We start from the raw sequence: 22,068 nt of genomic DNA on the forward strand, positions 1-22,068 counted from the left end.
ACTATATTGTTTTGATTTTATCTACAGATTCAACCATCAAGTTTTTTATATTCAATTATATTTACCAATCTTGAAAATAAACACTATGTTTTTGAAAAATAATAAAATTAGAGAAAAACTTCCAAATGTCCATTTTAAAGAAAAATTTAGCAAATCTTCATGCTAGATTACGTGATTTAAATGCCTTGATAATAAACTGGTGTTTTATTTTATCCATAATACCACCAAGCTTGAGTAAATGTCTTTGCATTCCAGTGTTTGCTCTTCTGTTAGCATGTAAATGCCTTTTTAAATTCTTTTTTAATCAAACTACTAAAACAATAGTTACAAGAGAATATCAACAAAAAATACATATAACAATTTCAACAAGTTCTTGAGTATATTAACAGGTAACAAATGAAAGAAAAGATTAAATTTATTGTATTTGGAATTCAAATTTCACTTACTCTTCATTCTACTAGGAAATTCTGAATCTGACTTTCTGATGATTACAGACATCGGTGACTGAGAACTGCCAAGCTGGACTGAGTAAAGACATGCGCCAAAGATACAAAGTCCATTGTTTTCTACTTTAATGTTAGTAAGCTTTTTACAACACTTCCATCTCAAAACGGTAGTAAGGCACTCCCATTACCCTAATCTGTTGTAGTTTAGCTAAATGACAAATTATTATACTTCCCTTCCTTACTATTACCCAAATCATACCTGGCCCAGGAGGGCCAAGTATGCCTACCTCTTCCAAATTCTACATTCATCACATCATGTTGGCATCTTGAAATTGGTCACAGTCAGAGTATTTATACAACAGAACTCAGCAAAATAAGGCCTCCTGCTTTTCAGAGAGCCAGTTGTTAAATATTTACCAGCACACCACTGCTTATAATAAAAATCTCTGATCTAATTCTAGCCAGCTCCTAATATAATGGAGATGAAGTAAAGGCAAGTACTGACACAATATACATAATCTGTGGTTGCCAACTATTGCTAAATTTATTTTTAGAAATCCTATTTTTCTTTCTGTAGCAAAGTGAATCAAAAAGAAAAAAATGGCCACAAAAAAATAATACATTTCCCAGGAATTAAAAATGAGCTTCTATAATGCCTAGATTCTAGTGAACCAAAGGTGCCTCACTCCAAACAAGTTAGCGACAAGAGCTCAAATATTTAAAATATTTTATGCTACTTACTAATGTTCTATTTCCTATATTTAACCTTTTCTTTAAAAAAGTTCAGAGAAGCTCTTTCACATTTCCTTTGAAATAGTTTTGAGAAGATGCATTACTTTTTAAAGTTTGTGTAATTTAGTAAGAATCTTCCCCCAGCTTTTATAATTATACTATTGGTTTTTACCTCTAAACTTTGTGCTTCTGTCGACTCCTTCTCAAAGCTGGAATCCTTTAAAGATGACTCTAAGCCTTCATACTAAAATAAAGCAACATTGTGAGTAAAAACTCTACAAATTTTATTCCAAGTTTTATCTGGATAGGTGTCTAAGAAGCAGACATAATCTACTTCCACAGGTACGTTAAATTTACTTGGATTTACTTAGCTTTAAGTTTTTCCAATATGATCACAAAAACAAACAAAGCCAGGGCAGCTAACACATCACAACCCTCTAGCTTGGACAACAAATGGCAGAACTTCACACATAAGGTTAAGAGAGCTATCCAAAGTCTACCTATTCATTAAAGATAAATTTATACTTAGTAGCCATTAGAAATTTTCACTTCTAATTCAAATTATACAACAAATAAAGTAGGGAATATAAAATGTTTAAAAGATAAAGAAAACAACCAAGGATAATGTAAAATAAGGACAATGAAACATACAATGCTATAGGATTTAGCAAAATGCATTTACTTCAATGCTTTAAAAAAAATAAGTGATTACAGAGAAGACCAGGTTGTTTTGGATCAACCTTCTTGCTAAGAACAGGAAAAAGAGCTGGACAAAAATACTGAAAAACAGGATATCTGTGGAGGTCTCAAAATTTGGAGTTCAAATTTGGAGAAGACAAAATTTGGAGTTCAGGATCTGACGAGTAGGATGAGCCATGGAGCTCAGGTTTTAGGGTGGGACTCTGTTGTAGGATGAATAATGACCTTCCCAAATTCCACCCTAACCCCCCAAATTTCCAGATGTGATGAGTTAAGGATCTCGAGATAGAAAGAATATGTAGAATTATCTCGGTGGGCTCAATATAATCCCAAGGGTCCTTATAAGAGGAATGCCAGGGGGATAAAAGTTAGGAGAGAAGATGATTTGAAGATGCAGGCAAAGAATAGAGTGATGCAGCTATGAGCCAAAGAATGTGAGTATCCTCCAAAAGGTGGAAAAAGCTAGAAACAGATTCTTTTCTGAAGCCTCCATGAAGAAACAGACTGCTGATACCTTAATTTTCGCCCTATCTGTCTGGTTTTAGACTTCTGACCTCCAGAACTATAACTGAATAAGTTTGTGTTACTTTATGCCACCAAGTTTGTGGTAATTTGTTACAGCGGCAATAGAAAACTAATACCAACCCACACTGGCCAACTTATAAGAAAGTCTAAACTAGAAACAGACCAATTACTTTAACTGAGGCCAAAGTTTCTAAACATCTCAATCTGTGATTAAAGTAAGCTATGATTTCAAATGTCCTAGCCCATCTGCCTATGAGAAGCAATAGTAAACCCTCACTTAAGAAAGATAGTATCATCCATAGCATCAAAATTATCCATGCGAGTTTTGTTATACTATTACTGATACTCAACATAAAATAACCTGGTATTCAAGAAGACAAGATTTGACTGAAAACCAAGGGAGAAAGCCAGCAAGAAGCAGACTCTCAAAGGACACAGATAATGGCGTTCTCAGTCAGACATTGGCTATAATCAAAAAGACAAATAAGTGTTGGGAAGGAATGTGAAGAAACTGGAACACTCACATACTGCTGGTAGGAATGTAAACTGGTACGGTCACTATAGAAAACAATTTGGTAGTTCTTCAAAAGTTAAATAGACATCTAGCAATTCCACTCCTAAGTATAGACCCAAAAGAATTAAAAACATACATCCACACAAAAATTTGTGCATGGCAGCAGCCAAAAAGGAGAATAATCCAAATGTCCATCAACTGACAGATGGATATATAAACTGAAATATAAATAGTGTTTGGCAAAAAAAATAAATACGGATACTTGCTACAACATAGATGAACCTTGAAGACATCACATAAGGTATATTTATAGAAACAAAAAGTAGGTTAATTGTCTAGGGCTTAGAAATGGAAGAAATGGGGCAAAAGGTGCTGTCTAAGGGGTGTAGCATTTCCTTTGGGGGTAAAAAAATGAACAAAATTTATTGTGGTAATGGATGCACAAGTCTGTGAGTATACTAAAAGGCACGCATTTTAAATGTACACTTTAAATGGGTGAATGTATAGTATGTGAATAATATCTCAACAAAGCTGTAAAAAAAAACCACTATTTACAATAGTTTTAAAAATCATCAGATACCAGGGATTAAATCTAAGAAAAGATTTAAGACCTCAATCCAAAAATGTATAAAACAATGTGTAAGACCTCAATCCAAAAATGTATAAAACAATACTGAGAGAATTTTAAGAAGACAAAAATGGAGGGATATACCATATTACAAAGATAAGAACTCAACATTATAAAAATGTCCATTCTCTCCAAATTGATCTATATATGCAATGTAATCCCAATCAAATTCCAAGCAGGCTATGTGCACGTGTAAACTAATGAAATGATTTAAAATTTATGTGGAGAGATAAAATGCCAAGATAACCAAGACAATCTTGAAGAACAAAAAACTTGGAGGTTTACACTGTCAGATATCATGACTTGTTATAAAAATATGATAGATTAAAAAAACATGGTTGACATGAAAATTTAAAAAACAGACTAACAGGACAAAAGATATAGATACAGACTCAGACATATACAGTCACTTGATTTAAGATGACACTACAGAACAAAGAGATGGTCTTTTCAATAAATAGCACTGATTAATTCAACATCCATATGAAAAACTCTGAATCTTGACCTCCAAATCACACTACCACAGATTCAATTCCAGGCAAAGACTAATTAAATTTGAGCTGAAGTTTCCCCCCCACACACAGAAATTCATATGCTGAAGCCCCAATCCACAGTATGAATTTGACTATATTTGGAGATAGGCGCTTTAAAGAGGTGATTAAATTAAACTGAGGTTGTTAGGGTGGGCCCTAATCCAATGTGACTGATGTCCTTCTGAGAGAAAAAAAGTTGGACAGAGAAATACCAGAAACAGGCACCAGCAAAGAGGAAAGACCATGTGAGGACAGGGAAAGAAGACAGCAATCTTCAAGCCAAGAAAAGCAGCTAGAAAAGAAACCAAACCTGACAACACCTTGATCCTGGACTTCCAACCTCCAGAACTACGCAAAAGTTAATTTCTGTGTGTAACTCACCAAGTCTATGGTATTTTGTTATGACAGTCCTAGCTAACTAATAAAGACTAAATGAGGAAAGTAAAACAATAAAGTTTCTAAAAGATAAGAATGTCTTCGTATCCTTGAGCAGACAAAAATTCTGCACTAGGAAGCAAAAAGCAGTCATCATAAAGACTGACAAATTAGACAACGCTAAAATTAAAAACTTCTGCTTACCAAGACACCATTTGAAATAAAAAGGCAGAGTGGAAGATATTTGCCATACATATATCTGACAAAGGACTCATATCCAAAACATAGAAAAAAATCCTATGTATCAAAAACAAAATAGATAATCGTACCTTTAAAAATGTAAAAGGAAACAGAAAACTTCATAAAAAGAACAAAATGGCCAAAAAACATATGAAAAGGTGCTTAACCACATTAGTCAGGAAAAGGGAAATTGAAATCACAAGACACCACTATGCACCTACCACAACAGTTAAAATTAATAAGATAGGTAATATGAGGAGCAACTGAACTCTCATACTTTGCAAATAAAGCATTAATAAAGAAGTATAAAGTCCTCTGACGCTAACATGAATGTTAACATTTTCAAAAATGTCTTACCTCTTTTTGAACAAGGCTAAATTTTTCAAGTAGTTGACATTTTTCTTCGATTAGTGTAGAAAGTTCTACAGCAAGCTTTTTCTCTCTTCCTAAAAATTAAAAAAAAAGTGAAACTATGAAAACGCTTATTCATAAAGACATATGTACCCCTATGTTCATTGCAGCATTATTTACAATAGCCAAGTCATGGAAACAACCTAAGTGTCCACTGACAAATGACTAGTTAAGGAAGATGTGGCACATACACACATACACACACATATGCACACACAGTGAAATACTACTCAGCCATAAAAACATAACAAAATACTGCCATTTGTGACATGGATGGATCTTGAGAGTACTATGCTAAGTGAAATAAGCCAGATGGAAAAGGACAAATAGTATAATTTCACTCATATGTGTAATATAAAATAAAAAGTAACAAATGAACAAAACAAATAAAAATAAACTCACAGATACAGAAAACAGAATGGTGGCTACCAGAGGGGAAAGAAGGTGGGAAGAGGATGAAGTGGGTAAAGGGTCAAATATATGGTAACAGAAGGAAACCAGACCTCAGGTGGTGAGCATACAATAGAGTACACATATGTCAAATTATAATCTTATACACCTAAAAATCATATGTCATTAATCAATGTTACCTTAATAAGTTAATATTATCACATGTAAATTGTTTTAAGTTTTAAAATTATAAATGATTTTAAATGGTGAGATCTAAAGTAGAAAAAAAGAGCTTACCCATGTAAAGCCGGCTTCTAATCTGAAAAAAATTTTAAACAAAATTACATTAAAAGAAATATACATTCGAGTAAATCTAATTTAATTTACACTGCCAAATTAAAAATAACATTTTTCTATTGCCTTAGTATGAATATAAGTTAGCCAAGTGTTCTATGTTCAATGAGATAAATGCTACATATTAAAGTTTCCCTATTGAAGGTTCACATTGTATATCAGCATATTAAAGGCTCTGAAATAACTGTATCTTAAAAATACCTATTTTATTTAGCCCACTGTTCCTCAAACATATTTGACCCTAAAACAAACTATTTCAGGATGCCCCTATTATCTCCTTCACCTAGTGCTAATATTCAAAACAACACAATTTGAGAAATGTTCCAACTTCTCTCTCTCAAATAATGAAGGAAAAATTCCATGTGTAAGGGGATCAGGTTTAGGGTCGAGGCAATATAAGCAAATGTAAGAAACAATGGGGACTTAAATTGTCTACATAAGATGTATAGAGATAAAATTAAAAGAGACAATTGTAAAGTCAAGGTATAGTGAAAGAGGTAAAGATGAGGAATAAATTAGTTAACTGAACCATAAAAGTGAGGAATTATCTCAAAAGGTAACAGGAAAATACAAAAAAATATTTGGGAAAAAAAGTTAAAACATATAAAAGTCTTAAGTGTTAAGGGCCAACATCTAAAACATAGTAGTCCCAAAAAGAGAAATAAAAATATAAAATGCAGAAGAAATTTCCTGGAATTAAAAAAAAATGATAAAAGATCTCATATTAAGAGATTCCAGAAAATTCTAAAGAAGAAATAAAATTTTTTCAAACCTAGACACATTACGTTGAAATAAGAATATCAAATTAAAAGATTCTTAAAGCTTCCACAGAGAACAGATCAACTACAAATAAGAATCAGACATTAGACTTTTCGATAAGTAAAATTACATGTAAAAAAACAAGGAAGCGAGGGTTTTAAAGTATTAAAAAGAACTTTAGACCTAAAATGGTTATATCCAACAAATTATCATTCCACTGTGAGGACTTAATTCAAATATCCTCAAGCATTCCAAATAAAGTCTTAGAAGCTTTGCCATACAAAGACCCACACTAGAACAATCTTAAAAGAAGTATTCAAATATGGGAAGAATTAAATCCAGGAAATCCTGTAAGAGATATGTCAATAAAGGGTGATCAAATATCTTGGTAATATTTTTTTGTAGTCTTGAGGGAGGGGGCAGGGATGGAGGAGAAAGTTAAGAACAAAGACAAGAAAAAGAGAAATATATCCAGAACGAAAATTTTAGATTATAACAACATTATGAGGTTAGAAAGTGAAAGAGACCAGGGGATATGAGAGCATGCTAAGGTCCTTATCTTCTTAGTAGGAAGATGTACTATTAATATAAAGAGAATTAAAAGAAACATATAGAAAGTAGAACAAATTAATAAACTAAGCTGGAAGAAACTAATCCAAAATATCAATAATCATAGGTAGACAGACTAAACTCAAGTGAAAAAACAAAAGTTGTCAGATTAGATATAAAAGAAGTTACACAGGACACACATTAAGTAAAAGACCAAAGAAAGGTTAAAAAGTATGAAGATGAAAAAAGACATATCAAATATCAACCAAAAGAAAGTCGGTATGCCTATGTTAACATCAGATAAGAGACCTTAATAAGACCAAAGCATCACTTGAGTTATAGAGGGTCACTAGATCATTGATAAAAGGTTCAATCCACCAAGAGACACAGAAATTCCAAACACGTATCCCACAAAATACGATCAAAATATGTAAAGCAAGATTTGACAGAACTATGGAAAGTGATAAATCATGAAAGAAGAATTTAGCCCACTTCTCTTCATTCTTGATAGATGAAATAAGCAAAAAAGAGCAAGAATACATAATACATGAACAAGACAAATTAGTCATTTAACTCAAGGGGAAGATACAGAATAATATACATATATCTGTTTTCAACAATAATCAATGGAATAGAATTAAGAGTACAGTAAAGGTCTACATGTATATGGAACTCTAATACCTAACATGGCAGATGAATAAGGAAAGGAGGGATTATTCAATAAATAAATGTGAGAAAAATATGTATATAAGGTGAGAAAATTACACTGAATCTCTATCCCATATCAGACAAAAAATTGCATTCAAGATGAATCAAGGACTTAAGTGATTAAAAGCAAAATTTTAAAATTATGAATATCTATTCATCAGAAAACACCTTAAGGAAAATGAAAAGCTATTTCATAGTGGGATGTTTGCTATACACATAATCACCAAAGACAGCATCAAGAATAGATAAAGAATGCCCGCAAATAAAAAACAACTACTCAACAGAAAAATGGGCAAAAGACATAAACAATTATTTCCCAAAAGAACAAATACATACAGCTAGTAAATTTAGTAAAAGATTTCAATATCATTAGTGATCGAGGAATTCAAATTAAGACCATGATAGCACTCCACTTTATACTCATTCAAGTGGCAAAATAACAAGTGTTGGAGAGGAGAGAAATCAAATAGATCCCTAGGACCTCTTATATATTGCTGGTACAGGTGTGAACTGGTACAGAAAATTTGGAAAAGAATTTGGCATTATCTTTTAAAAGTAGAACCTCCACATATCCTATAACCCAGTAATCATATACCTAAGTATATTCGCAAGAGAAACTTAAAAGTATACAATACGAGATACGAGATAAGTATAAGAATATTATACACAGCAGCACTAATTGTAACAAAAAATAACTAAAAGAAAACAAATGAACTTTAGTATATTCTTATAATGTAATAGCCTAGAGTAATAAAAATGAAAAAAATTAAACCTCATCCAAAAATATAGATGAACCTTAGCAATATAGGATGGGGTAAAAAAGTTTCAAAACATGATATATGGGATGATACCAAGTAAAATTACATACTATACTTTTGAAGAATAGATGAAGATATGACCAAAAACAATTTTTTTAAGGCATGGGAATAATCAACACAGAATCCAGAACAGGGCTACCTCTAGTACAGAGAGAAGTAGGGGGATGAAATGAGGGAGGATCACCTAAATAAAAGTGATAGTCAATGTTTTTGTTTCCAGGTTAGGTGGCAAACTCACAGATGTTTAGTATACTGTTAAAAACAAACACAAACCAAAAATCAATCAATCAATCATTAATAAAGGAAGAGTTTTAGTATTAGTGTAGAACATTTCTACAAAGAAATTCTTTAAAATTTTACGCTTAAAAAATTCCTCTAAATCCATATTGTTTCTAGTAACAGTAGAAACATAACTACAACTTAATTTGTTTCCTTAAAACGAAAGACATGTTTCTCATATTATTTGTTCTAGCTGAAGATAAAATGAACATTCTCTTACTATACAGCATTGGTTACTTACCGATCGAAAACTTCTCCACAAAAACAAAAAAAAAGCAAAAAATCCAACAGTAGCTGCACATATCAGCAATTCCCCAGGCAAACCATAGGGAGTAGGACCTGGTCTCATATCTTCAGGCAAAGCTGCCACAACCTTCAAGACAAAGAAAATTAACTTTTTAAAATATACTTTTTATCAAAAGTGTTGATGACAAACTGCTATGCACTGAATGTTTGTGTCCCCTCTCACCCCAAAATCTGCATGTTGAATCCTAATCCCCTGTGTGATGGTATTGAGAAGCAGGGCCTTTCGGAACGATTAGGTTATGAGTGCAGGCCTCATGAATGGGATTAGTGCCCTTATAAAAGAAGCCACAGAAAGATCCCTTGACCTTTCCACCATGTGAGGTTACAAGGAAGGAGACTATGAACCAGGAAGCATACCCTCACCAGACACCTGATTTGTGACACCTTGATCTTGGCCTTCCCAGCCTCCAGAACTATGAGAAAAAATTTTAAGCTACCCCGTCTATGGCATTTTTGTTAGAACAGTCCAAATGAACTAAGACACAAACCTAAGTACAAGTTTATATGTAAACACTATTAACATCCTTTTCATGAAATGGGCTGCCAGACGAACACCAAACAAAAGGTATCCAAGTATATTTTTTTCTGGCACCTTTCAAACACTATCACCAAGTGATTAAAAACAGCAGCATTGTGAAACGCAATGATTTTCAAACTGGGGTTCTACAAGATGCCTCAGAACTTCTGAGGATGAGAATAAGAGGAGAGTAGACCAAAGAAAGAAGCTGAGCTCAGGTGCTCTAAACCTTATTTCAACCAGTTTAGGTTTTACCTACAGAGTATATTGGGTTCCATATAAGATTTCCCTACAACAGGAAAAATGGATCTGCAGCTTAAAAAAAAAGAAAGTTTGAAAACCAGTGATAAAGCTGTGGCTCCCTTCTTTTATCTGTAATGGGAATAATGCTGTTTGAACATGCAAGGTAGGTACTCAATAGAGGTAACTATTTCTATTATTTCCCTTTCAAAGACCATGATCCTGTACTCATGGCCTTTCCACATTATTCCTGGTCAGGTCTTCTGCACAAAACAGTTTAAGGCTTTTGCAGTTGCTTCAGTATTTCATCCTTCTCTGGGTCAGCTTATATTTCATCCTTACCCAATGAGGTTATTCTTTCCTTTGTTACCAGAACTCAGGTATTATTTAACAACATAGAAAAGAGAAAGGCTAGGAAGAAAAAAAAAAAATGTCCTTTTACGAACAACCAGAAGTCTGATCAGGTTTGATTCTTTCCAGTGTTCAGTTCAAAACCTCTGCAGAAAAATCTTCCTTTTTTAGGCCTTTTGCACCTAGAATAACCCTCTTTAATGTCTATTCCCCATCCAAAATCTTGTTTTATAATTCTAATCCATATATGTACTCTTTCCAAATTGCTATTTATTGTTCCTTAATCTGTATTAAATAAACTTGATTATATCTCTTCTAAAAAAAATACCCCCTACCCTGATCTCTGCCCCCTCTACATTACCCCAGTAACCAGTTCACAGAAATATGACATCACTAGAGCCAATCAATGATTTTAAAATATATATATTTCTGCCTCTGAAAAAAGAGGCATCCAATACACAATAGTAAAGAAAAAAGTTTTCTTTATATATTCTCCAAGAATCTTACTTTAAACTATTTCAAAATATCAAATGCATACTTCAAAAATCTAATAATCAGTATGATTCATTGACAATGTCACAACACTTTAGGCAACAATTCTAAAAGCATCTCTCAGATCAAACATGTAATTATCTTTAGTACAGTGATATTTCTTAAATTCATTAGCATTTATCAGCCCTCTAAAAGAAAATAGTAAATTCTAGGTTAAAGTCTTGAGTTGGTTGGATCTGGTGGACTGAAGAATTGCAAATAATCTGAGTCTCCAAAATTCATCTCAAATCCATTGCTCTAGTTTTAATTATTCTGGCTCTCTCGTGGAGATTTTTCACTCTTAAATTTTAAGTACAATATAACACTCTATCTCACAAAAGTATAGAGAGAATAACCAGACTCATCAAACATCAATAAATATAATGAAATATACAATTACACATATTTGGTAAATTGGTCCTAAATTTTAGAAGTGATGGGTAACCCTTCCTAAATAAGGTAGTGATTAACACAGAATACTTAAAACCTATTCCACTCCCAAACATGAGTATTAAAGGAGTCCTAAACCAAGTATCTTAAAGAATTAACAAATCAAGTTGACAGAATACTCTAGTGTTAAATTAAAATTGTTTTTCATTTAACCACAAATAAGCATGACATCATAAAAACAAAATATTAGAATGTCAACATATACACCTTGAGAATACTTGATTATAATGCAAAGTTCCATTAAGGGTATACCTCCAAGATATAACACTTGAAATATAATTTCTCCTTTACATTATTAGTCATGCTAAAAAACTGAGAATTTTTCCCCCTGTAATTTAGTAGTAAACCACCAAAGAGTTTAAAAGAGGGACTGACTCACTCATTATTCACAAACAAGTTTGATAAAAACTATTGTTAGTATGCCTCTTGATTTTCATAAATGAAGACTGGTGACCATAAAAAGTAATAATAATAATTCTCCCTTTAAAAAAGGATCAAAAGAGCTTTAGGGTCAAATGGTCTAAAAAGAGCTAAGGCAGAATTAGTTTGGCCTGAAATAAGAATTGCAAAATTAATAATTACCTCATGAGAAGCTGTCAATATTCAATCAGTCATCCATCCACCCATCCATCCATCCATCTATCTATCCATCCATCCATCTATCCATCTACCCATCCACTAATTCCACATTTATTAACAAATTATATTCCAGAAACCTTTAAAAAACATACTCTCCTTTTAATCTTATCCATTTTCATGGTTTCAACTACCACTCTGATAACTCACAAATCTGTGACTCCAACTCTTAGTTTTATAATACTGGTTTATTGGACAAATCTAGTTGGATATCCTAGAGGGGTCACCATACAGAAGGACCATCTGTTAGTCCGTGTTCTATGGAAACAGGGAAACTTTTGCATATGGTTATGTTCTGTGATGGGGTGAGGGAGGTGGTCATTCCCAAAGCCAATCATACAGATAAAGGGAAAAGACCTCTAAAAGGAAACCACTATTTGATCTTATGCTGATAAACCCCTATTGCTACTTCAGTCTTTCTTTCTTGGGACACAGACCTTGAGAAAGGTAGAGATGGGTACTAAAATGGTGCCTACCACATAAAAACATGCCAGGCCTAAAACAGGACAGAGCCTAGGAGCCTGGAGAGGAAGGCCTATTATATGTAAGCTGAATTGTCTTTACTTTATTTTCTGTGGTTTCCTTTTTTTAGTATACAAACATTTAGCAAAGGTTTACTTAGTAAAGGTTTACTTACATGTTTCAGTCTTGCTTCAGTTGCGTTATGAGGAATAAAGCTAAGCCTAGAGTGCTGAATAAAAGCACAATGTGTCTCCAGCACCTACATTACCTGGAATCATCTTCAGCAAGCATCATTGCATATCACTCCCTGAGCCTACCTAACACTCTAGTAATACAGGTCCTGGTTTACTGCAGATATCATGCTGTTTCATATCTCCTAAAATATTCCTGAAAGGTTTCTGTAAAAACAAGAAAATGTAATCTCTACCACTCCTCAATTTCCCTAGCACTTGCTATGTATGCTTCAGCATGCACTTCAGTTTCTACTTTGTACTACTTTGTCTTGTCTCCTTTAATAGCATACCAGTGGCCCAAACTGTCTTTGTCCATTTAGAATCTCCACAGAACTATCAAACACACACACACACACACACACACCCCGAAAACTTTTTTTAACAAGAAACCAAATCAGTACTTTTTGATTTACCTAACAAGAAACCAATAATCCTAACTGCCTCAATATTTAAAAGCACTTTAAAAAATTTTTAACGCAAAGTTTAAAACTCAGCAACATAAATGCCCCTAAACATGTCCACAAAGACAGCTATAAACACTTAGAAAAACCCCTGCAACATGATCATAAACTGAACCACAAAATAAATTTTGAATAGTAGTTTAATGTCTTCAAATTTTACGTGAATACGATCTTTTACATTGACAAGACACAGAAAGAAGCGAAGAACAATCTCACTTATGGTAAAGCACCTCAGAAAAGCATTCTTTATTAAAAGGAAATGTAGAATGAGAACCCCAACCCCCCATCCAGGCTTAGGTGTCCTTTCAGGACAAGGAAAAGTTTCACCACTAAAAGGAATTCATTTCGGAAGATCAGTCCTTAAGTTTGTTACAGTCGGGGGAACCATGTGTCACTGACTTGTATTCATAATAAATAGCATAACAGAAAAGCTAATTCGTGTTAGGAATCGGGAAACATTTAACATACCTTTGCAAAGTCCCACTAAGCAAATGCTCTCTTCACCTTCCTCATCTGATCCCCTTCCACCACAAACACACACACATACCCCCCAGAAAAAGACCGCCCAAGCATCCTACGAACCTGGCTACTGCCTCGGGCCGGAGCCCAGCAGCAACTGAAGACTGGCTTCGGAACCTCCGATCACTGCCACTCAGACCCCAAAACCAAAGTCTGCTGCTTCCTTCCCTGGGCGGCTTCCGCGACCCCTGGGCCAAGTAACCCTGATCGCGCCTGGACTCACCCTGTGTAGCTTCTCCAGGACCAGCCCCAAGTACGGCTGAGGGGCAGCCTTGGACCCCTCCATGTCGCCAAGGCTGCCTCGGCTGTGGCGGCCCCAGCCACGGCCTGGCTGAGCCACAACAAGCCGCAGAGAACACGCAGCGCTCGGTCCGGAACACAAATCCGCACCCGGCAACCGGAGCAGACCACTGCGGAGCCGGCTGCGGGGGGTTGCTGGAGGGAACGGCGCCCACGGGCTCAAGCGTCCAAGTTGCCCCCGCCCCCCGGGAAGCCTTGGTCCCCTACGTTACGCTTTAAATCCGGAAGGTTCGAAGATCTAAGCCAGTCCCGCACAAGCCCGCGACTTGTCATCTCCTCGCCTCCCCACCCCTGGGTTTGGTTTCTGCCAGGCCGCGGCAGCGGGGCGGGGAGGCGGGGACGCCTTAAATTTCCCCACCTTCTTCGCGCGAGGTTCGTAGACGTGTCCTGAGCGCTCTCTCTTAAAGGGCCCTACGCTCTACCTGGCGAGCCTACCCACCTCTGGAAGTCGAGGGACTTGGGGATGAGAGAAGGGAATTCGGCCTCAGTACTGTGCTGCGGTGTGGACCGCACAGCGCCGAGGGCTATGGCGGCAGCATTGAGGCGTCTCCTGCGGCCCCTTCGGCGCAGCCGGGCGGGTTGAGCGCTGCGCTCCCCCTCGGTCCAGAGGTGGGCACCAGGCCCAGCCCCAATCCCCAGCGCTTTCCTCGCGCAGCCCCGCGAGAGCCTGCTGTCTGCACCGCACGGAAGTCTTTCGTACCCTGAGGGACCCCGCCGCTCCAGGAAAGTCAGCCGCCGCCTTCATTCCAATTAGAAAATGGTCTGCAGGGCCTGCTGCCCCTGTGTGTCTTGCCAACCGTGTCCGGACTTTCGGACTTTGGACAGGAAGGCATCTTGGGTCAGCTGTGGTCTGGGCAAAGTTTAACCTCTCCCACGCAAGAGAACATCAATTGAGTCTCCTCTACCCAGCAGAGGGAACGAGGAGGTTACTCATTTTTACTTGAGTTACCTGGGCACCTAAACTCCATGAGCTCCTAGTTACCCAATTGCTAAATTAAGCTCTTGTGGACTTTGGCTGGACAAGTGCTGTTCCTCTGAGAAGAGAAGCTAAAAGTAGCACCTTGCCCTTTAAATGTAGGACCCTATTTTTAGGTCTGTTGAATAAAGTACAAGGGGCTGGATTTGTTCGTGAGAGATGATTTTAGCTGACAACGGTGTAAAGGATAACCTATCTCTAAGTCTTCCTCGCCAGCGTAATAATCCTCACCAAATTCAGCCTTCTAACTCAGGTCCTAAGTAAAGCAACACAAAAAGGAACAGATACTTCTTCCTAAACAAATCACCTATGAGATTTAAAAATCTTAAATCCTTAGGAAATTTCTCTAATGTAAACTCTGGCAGCAATAGGACTATTGTGCCCAAAAGGTTCAATAAGTGGCCCAAATTCACAGCAAGTGACTTTCAGGACTAAAGTGCGGACTAGTTTTTTGGAACTCAAAAGTATTCTCTGGTTTGCCACATCAACCTAAGGAGTATCAGGATTTTTCAGTATCAGAGAGTAGCAGAAATTGCTTGATCTCCATTTTTAAGGTATTACATAACTTCTATAGGTGTTGCACAGTATGTGTTGAAATTATATGACTAGCTTATTAAAGTCAAAACAGAAGCATAACCAAAATTTAGAATTTCAGAGAATCTTAGAACAATGAATATATGCCTCAAATAGAACATTGTATTACTCCATAAAAATTATTTAATAAGTCTGAACTTTTTCAAGGAACTCTAGGATCATTTTCAGCTTTCAGGACTTAACATATAACCTAAAACAAACAAACAAAAATCCGTTTGCCCTCTCTAAGGCAGTGTATGCCCTTTTCTAATTTTTTGAATAATTACCATTCCAAATATTAAAAACATAGATTAGGGACAAAATAATTAATGATATATTTTTTTAAAAATCTTAAAGTTTCGCCTCGCCCATAACAAAAACAATAAAACTTAAACTCAGTGCCAGGTTCGAACCTAATTTCTGTACACTTAATAGTCATATAGATACTTACCTCTTTCTCTGGATCTTTCCATTCCATTTTTAAAATTCATGTTAAAATATCCTAACATGTAAATAAAGTTTTGCTAAGTACCTTGTATCCTTGAGAAAGATTTCAGATTCTAATACATCCTGCACTCTTCTGTTTCCACACTGACTATGATCTTGTTTTGACACTTGTGTGGTAAAGGGGTGCTATAAGTGGAGTTGTGACTACCAACCCATAAGTCAATTTCATGGACATCACTCCTGATTAAATATATGTACTACTACCCTTTTAAAACCTACAATTGCAAAGAGAAATCCTGAATTTGGTAACTGATAAAATTAAATTTAATGTTTTATTCTATAGTCTTTTCATATAGAATATGATTTTTTCTTGTAAAAGATATTCAAAGATTGTTTTCTTAACTAAACATGGGATTTCACTGTCTTATATAGGCCTGCTTTCAAGGAAATGGAGAACAAATGCTATTACTATTTGTGACAGCTACTAGAAAGCATCCAAGAACATTGGAAACATGCTAACCAGTAAACCTTGTCCACAACCTAGAAACTGATTTCCCTTATGAAGGGCCCTATTGCAAAGCTTTAAGCTCTAGTTACTCCCATTTAATTAAACAGGCAACATCACAGTCTATAAGATCTAGTCGTTCGGAAGAAAATCAAACATTCTGAGCCACATTTTCCTTCTCTGAACTATGGTGTAAGAGTTGTTCTCAGAACATATTGAATCAGGAGCTACCTGTTGAACAAGAGCTAGATAATTTCCATTGTTATTCCACATATAAATGAAACATTCTCATTAAGAATATATAAATGTTAGAACTCAAATAACTTCCTCAGTTATAAAGTAGATAAAAATGGTGTTGATTCCTATTACTTAAACAATTCAAAGAAAGTATGTGGGGGACAAAATCCAACTGAAATTACCAGCAAATAGAAACAATTACCTGAAACATTTAGGCAGGATAAAAAGGAAACCCTTTCACTTAAATTTAACTGGAAAATTCCTCAGATTTACAGCAGCTGTTCAGAACTGGGTGCTCAATAAATGCACTAAGATTGTTAGAATTGTAGATCTAGCAGTAACTCTTCAGAACATGTAGTCCAAACATTATGGACTTAAAGCCCTATGGAAGCCAAATAGTTGAAATAAATGTAGGGAAATAAAGAATGCATGTCTATTCAATGCAAGTGCTATTTAGCTTGAGCTTCTTATTGCCACATGAGAATGGGAAACTTTTTTTTTTTTTTTTTTTTTTTAGTTTTCTACTCTTTCAAGAGAATCCAGAAATCCAGATTTTTATATGAAGTCACCTTTTAAAGGTTGGCAACTGGTTCATAATTTTTAAACAATGTGCAAGCCAGTTTTTGACTAGCAGACTGTCATCTAGTCTCAGCTTCTGATATTAGACTTTTAAACCTGAGATTCTTCCAGAGAATAAGTGACTTTCCAAGGCCACAAATAATTAACGTAAATTTAAATTCAATATTTTCCTGTCTAAAGAATTTCAATCAAAATAGTTCAAGTAAGATGTATATTTACTGAGTCCTCAAAAATAAGCATACTTAGCATAACCTTTATTAAATAAGCATTTAATGTGAGAGGTGAACATGGTGTACTGATTAATAAGTTATTTTTTTAATTTAGTAATTTTTCTAGTATAATTTGGGGGGGGGAAGGATAACAGGTAACAGATATGTCAGTTCTCCTATGCTGGAGCAGATTTTTAAGTAAAGTTTTAAATCAACATCTTCATGACCAAATCATACAGAGTGAATTAATCACTTCTCTGGGCTTATTTATCAAGTAATGTCAAAAAAGTAAAGTATGGAAGAAGCCTCTGAAAGCAAAATGATATGTTATTAAGCCCAGTTTTCACAAAGACTCTTATCACAGCAAGTGGTGCCACCATCTACCCGGTCACCCTTTGCTAGAAATCTGGTAAGTTATCATCACTTTTCCATTTTTTTCTCCTTGCTACATTCAACTAATCATTAAGTCCAATGAAGTCTATCTAGAAAAGATATATCTAGTCTGTCTTGCAACATTTTAATTACCAGTATCAGATATTAAGCCAGAGGTTTAAAAAAAATGTGGCTAGTAGGCCAAACCCAACCCACAGAACATTTTGTCTGACCTTCATGGTATTTTTTTTTAATATGAATATTTGTCAGTATTAAAAACTGAGAGATTTCTCACACACACACACACACACACACACACACACACGCACGCACACACACAGATTTCCAACTTTTCTTGGAATATCAGAAGATCTGGAAAAACCAAGATGAAGGTAAGTTACAGTCACATCCTTTGGAGAAGGCATACACTCTCTAGTTGGTTACAGTGCTCACCTTTACCTATGCTTCACTCATTTTACTTGAGTATGTAAACCCTGAGTTAGACTTTGACCATTTATTTCCTGAACTAATGAGATAATTTCTTGACTGGGCTCCCTGCCTCTGATTTTAACCCATTCAATTCTTATTTGACAATGCTGACAAATAGACTTTATAAATGAAACGTTTTCATTTTACTCCTTTCTTAAAATCTTTCAACAGTATCCCATCATCTACAAGCTAGAAGTCAACTTCCTAGAATTCAAAACATGCAAAGCTATTCCGGATTTCATCCCTGTATATATCTTCAATCTCACCATATATTAAATCAGACTGAGTTGCTTATAATTTTCCCCAAATGCCATGATCTCTCCCACTTCTGTACTTTAAGATTGTTCTTTCCTCAACTTAGAATGTCCATCCTTTCTTTGTCTGGCTAAATCTTACTCTTCCTTCAAGATCAGCTCAAGTATGATCTCCTCTGGGACACTTTATCAGGTTTCCCCTCCCTGTCCTCTCTATCTACCCCTTCCCGTCAATCTGCCAGGCTGCTCCTCCTGCACATCAGTAGCATCCTATGGCTGTTACAGCACTGTATTTTAATTATTGCTTTTTTTTACCTTTGTCTTCCAACTAAAGTTAGCTCCTCTAAAGTAACCCCTGTTAAATTTCATCTTAAAATGTAAATGAGAAGATAAAAGTATTTATCTTCTGCTGCTGAAAAAAGGAATTAACATTTATAAAAGGCCTCCATGTGCCAAGTACTATAGCTAAGTCCTTTTGTAATTTCTCATTTACAATAAATGAGATAGGATTTACTAGGATTTACAATAAATGACAAAGTATACAGATTTTGAAATTTTAGTTATGGCTTGGTTAAATTTTGAGATATTACTTGCTTTTGTAAGATCCTCACATTACACTATTTTGAGGTCATAGATGTTATTCAGATACAATCATCCTTTGGTATCCTACTGGGAACTGGTTCCAGGATCCCTGTGGATACCCAAAATCAGGAGATGCTCAAGTCCCTTATATAAAATGGTATAGTATTTGCATATAATCTATAGACATCCTCCTATATATTTTAAGTCATCTCTGGATTACTTATAATATCTAATACAACATAAATGCTATGTAATTTGTTGTTATACTGTATTGTTTAGGGAATAATGACAAGAAATAAAGGTCTGTACATATTCAGTACAGACTCAACCATCACAGGCTTAACTACATAGAACAAGTCAGCAACAATGCAACATTTTTTTTTTTCAGATATTCTCAATCAGCGGTTGGTTGAATCTGTGGATGCTGTACCTGTGGATATGTCGGGCTGACTGTACTCATAATTTGCTTAAGACCTATTTTTAGTTCACATTATTTCTGACTGAACTCATTTAGTATAATTTTCCCTGATTTGAAAAAAAGGGAATGAAAAAAATGCTCAAGAGCAACAAAGTTTAAGGAAAGGTTAAAGAAATACCCATATTAATATCCATACAACAAAATGTTCACGTAAGGAAAAATCTTACCTGTAAGACTTTACGGAAAGAGAAACATTATATAATGTTTACATAGGGAGGATTCATTCAAACATAATTTTCAGCTGCTCCTATATTTAGCAAAATAGGTAAAACTATTGCAAAAGATTTAAAAGGTTAACTTACCCTTTCTGTAAGAATTACAATTGGTGAAAATATAGCATTCATGAAATCAGACACATCAATTTGAAATAAATATTTCAAAATTGGACACTCGGAAGCATCTTCTGTGGATTTATAAATAAAAATATGTTAACATTTTATATGATGTAACTTTTGAATCTAATATCTTCCTAAATTTCTGCCTTAAAAACCAAATAACTTGTTTCTTACCTTTTTGAGCAATGTAATTTTGAGAAGACAAAGAGTACTCAGTTGAAAACATCTGATTGTTTGGCAGAGTATTTTCCACAGATCTGTCTATTTCCTCCTGAGCAGACCCTTCAGTATCTAGTGATGTTTTTGATTTTTCATCATTATTTTTAGAAGAAGGAGTTTTGAATTGTACTTCTTCATGAATTCTCATAGGTAACCCTATTTTAGAGACCGTATCTGCAAATAAATAAGAGAAATGTTTTGTTGTGTGTGTGTGTGTTTTTTTTAAGTACTTGCTTTGTTGTGGGCTTCCCTTTTGTTTTCTAGGCAGATCATTCTTTGAACCTTTGTAGTCATTATGATATTTCAGTTTATAAGTATTCGGCCATTTGGAATGACCCCATCCTTTATCTTCAAAGCCAGTAGTACAATCTCTCTCTTGATCTGACCCTCCTGCTTTCCTCCTATAAGTAACCTTGTGATAATATTGGGCCCACTAGGAAAATTTCTCCATCTCAGGATGCTTAAATTAATCACATCTGTAATGTCTTTTTTGCTTTGTAAAGTAACAGATTCACAGGGTCTGGGGATTAAGACATGGACATCTTTGAAAGACTGTTATTCAGCCTACCAGATAGCCTTTCTCATGTTCCTTGACCAAAGAAGAATTTTTAAAACTGTATACAATTCTATTCTCTACATTATCTTTTGTCCTAAAAACTATTTTTTAAAAAAGAACAAACAACTAACATAATTGTTCAACAACTGTTATTACTATACAGTATAAGCTTATAACTAGGAATAAGACAATAAATAGATCCCCATAGAATTGCATTCCTCTTAGATACATTTATTACCCAAGACTGTATGATATTTAAATACCATTAAAAATGTATATGTCCCTGCTCTTCAAGAAAATTGATGAGATAATATTTCTTACTTTATCAGAGAACCAAAAAGAGAATCAAAATGACCAAAATTACTTATAGTATCTGCAGCCTACTTGATATTAATAGTAAATCCTATGTAATACATAGAACAAACTGAACTGGTTGTACAAAGAAAGGTAATGTTAAGATTTACAGCAATTAACTTCCAAGTTCTGAAATCTAGTCCACTGGATCATGCATTTCTACAACACATATTTGCTAATATGTATTATTAAATATAAAAACCATTGTCGCTCAAACTTTTAATGAGGTTGTTCCAAAGGCGGAATAACCACCACCCACTACTAAAGAAACTATATTAGCCATTTGCACAGAAAGGTACCCATATTTTTAGAATATATGAAACGAATTTAAAAATGATAAAATACCAATTAACTCTTTTCATCCCATGTCTAGTATATTATATTATTATATATTATATCATATCATCCAATGAGTATATTAAAAGAAACAAGAAATGAACAAAAGCTTTTAAAATCCCCAAATCAAATAGATCCTTTACATCAAATGAAAATTTTGGAGGAGGATGATTGAAAGCAATCCTTACTGGTTAGCCCCAATACGATTTTTATATTTTAAAGTATATTATGTTATTTGCTAATTTACTGGAGTGTTGTGTAAAACAAATATAGATAACATAAGTCCATAATATATTCTATCTGGCTAGCTAGGCGGGTGTCTCCTTCCCTCACCATCCATGTGCGTCCCTGCCTAAGCTGCGCGCTCGGTCGAAGAGGACGACCTTCCCCGATAGTGGAGAGCGCTGTTCTTCGGTCAAGGGTATAGAGTGGCTGAGCTCCCCTGCTAGAACCTCCGTACAAGCTCTCAAAATATATTCTTTACATCATTATTTAAATTATTTTAGGAATTATTCATTTATTTTAGAAATTATCAAGAAAAGATCGTGTTGGCTTAGTAGAAGGAAAATACCGATATTACAAATAGAATATAAAAATAACA

The 22,068-nt window shown here is 34.9% G+C and overlaps 1 protein-coding gene across 15 annotated transcripts in view; it reads right to left on the reverse strand.

Moving 5' to 3' along the window:
- MIA2 (melanoma inhibitory activity 2) overlaps positions 1–22,068 on the reverse strand; it is an 80,106-nt gene that overhangs the window by 45,379 nt on the left and 12,659 nt on the right. For 6 of the 15 annotated variants that reach the window (XM_023522190.1, XM_011376298.2, XM_023522167.1 and 3 more), the window contains exons 5-10: positions 20,177–20,395; positions 19,970–20,070; positions 9,202–9,333; positions 5,791–5,812; positions 5,050–5,138; positions 1,351–1,422 (exon numbers count right to left, since the gene is read on the reverse strand). In XM_023522190.1, coding sequence (XP_023377958.1) covers positions 1,351–1,422; positions 5,050–5,138; positions 5,791–5,812; positions 9,202–9,333; positions 19,970–20,070; positions 20,177–20,395 — 635 coding nt within the window. Of the gene's footprint in view, positions 1–1,350; positions 1,423–5,049; positions 5,139–5,790; positions 5,813–9,201; positions 9,334–13,729; positions 14,261–14,324; positions 14,346–14,405; positions 14,526–14,666; positions 14,781–19,969; positions 20,071–20,176; positions 20,396–22,068 lie in introns of those variants that run through there. The other 9 variants (XM_023522176.1, XM_011376309.2, XM_023522174.1 and 6 more) reach the window with 9 other exon arrangements.

The sequence above is a fragment of the Pteropus vampyrus genome, unplaced genomic scaffold (genome assembly GCF_000151845.1).
Source record: "Pteropus vampyrus isolate Shadow unplaced genomic scaffold, Pvam_2.0 Scaffold10, whole genome shotgun sequence".
NCBI lineage: Eukaryota > Metazoa > Chordata > Mammalia > Chiroptera > Pteropodidae > Pteropus > Pteropus vampyrus.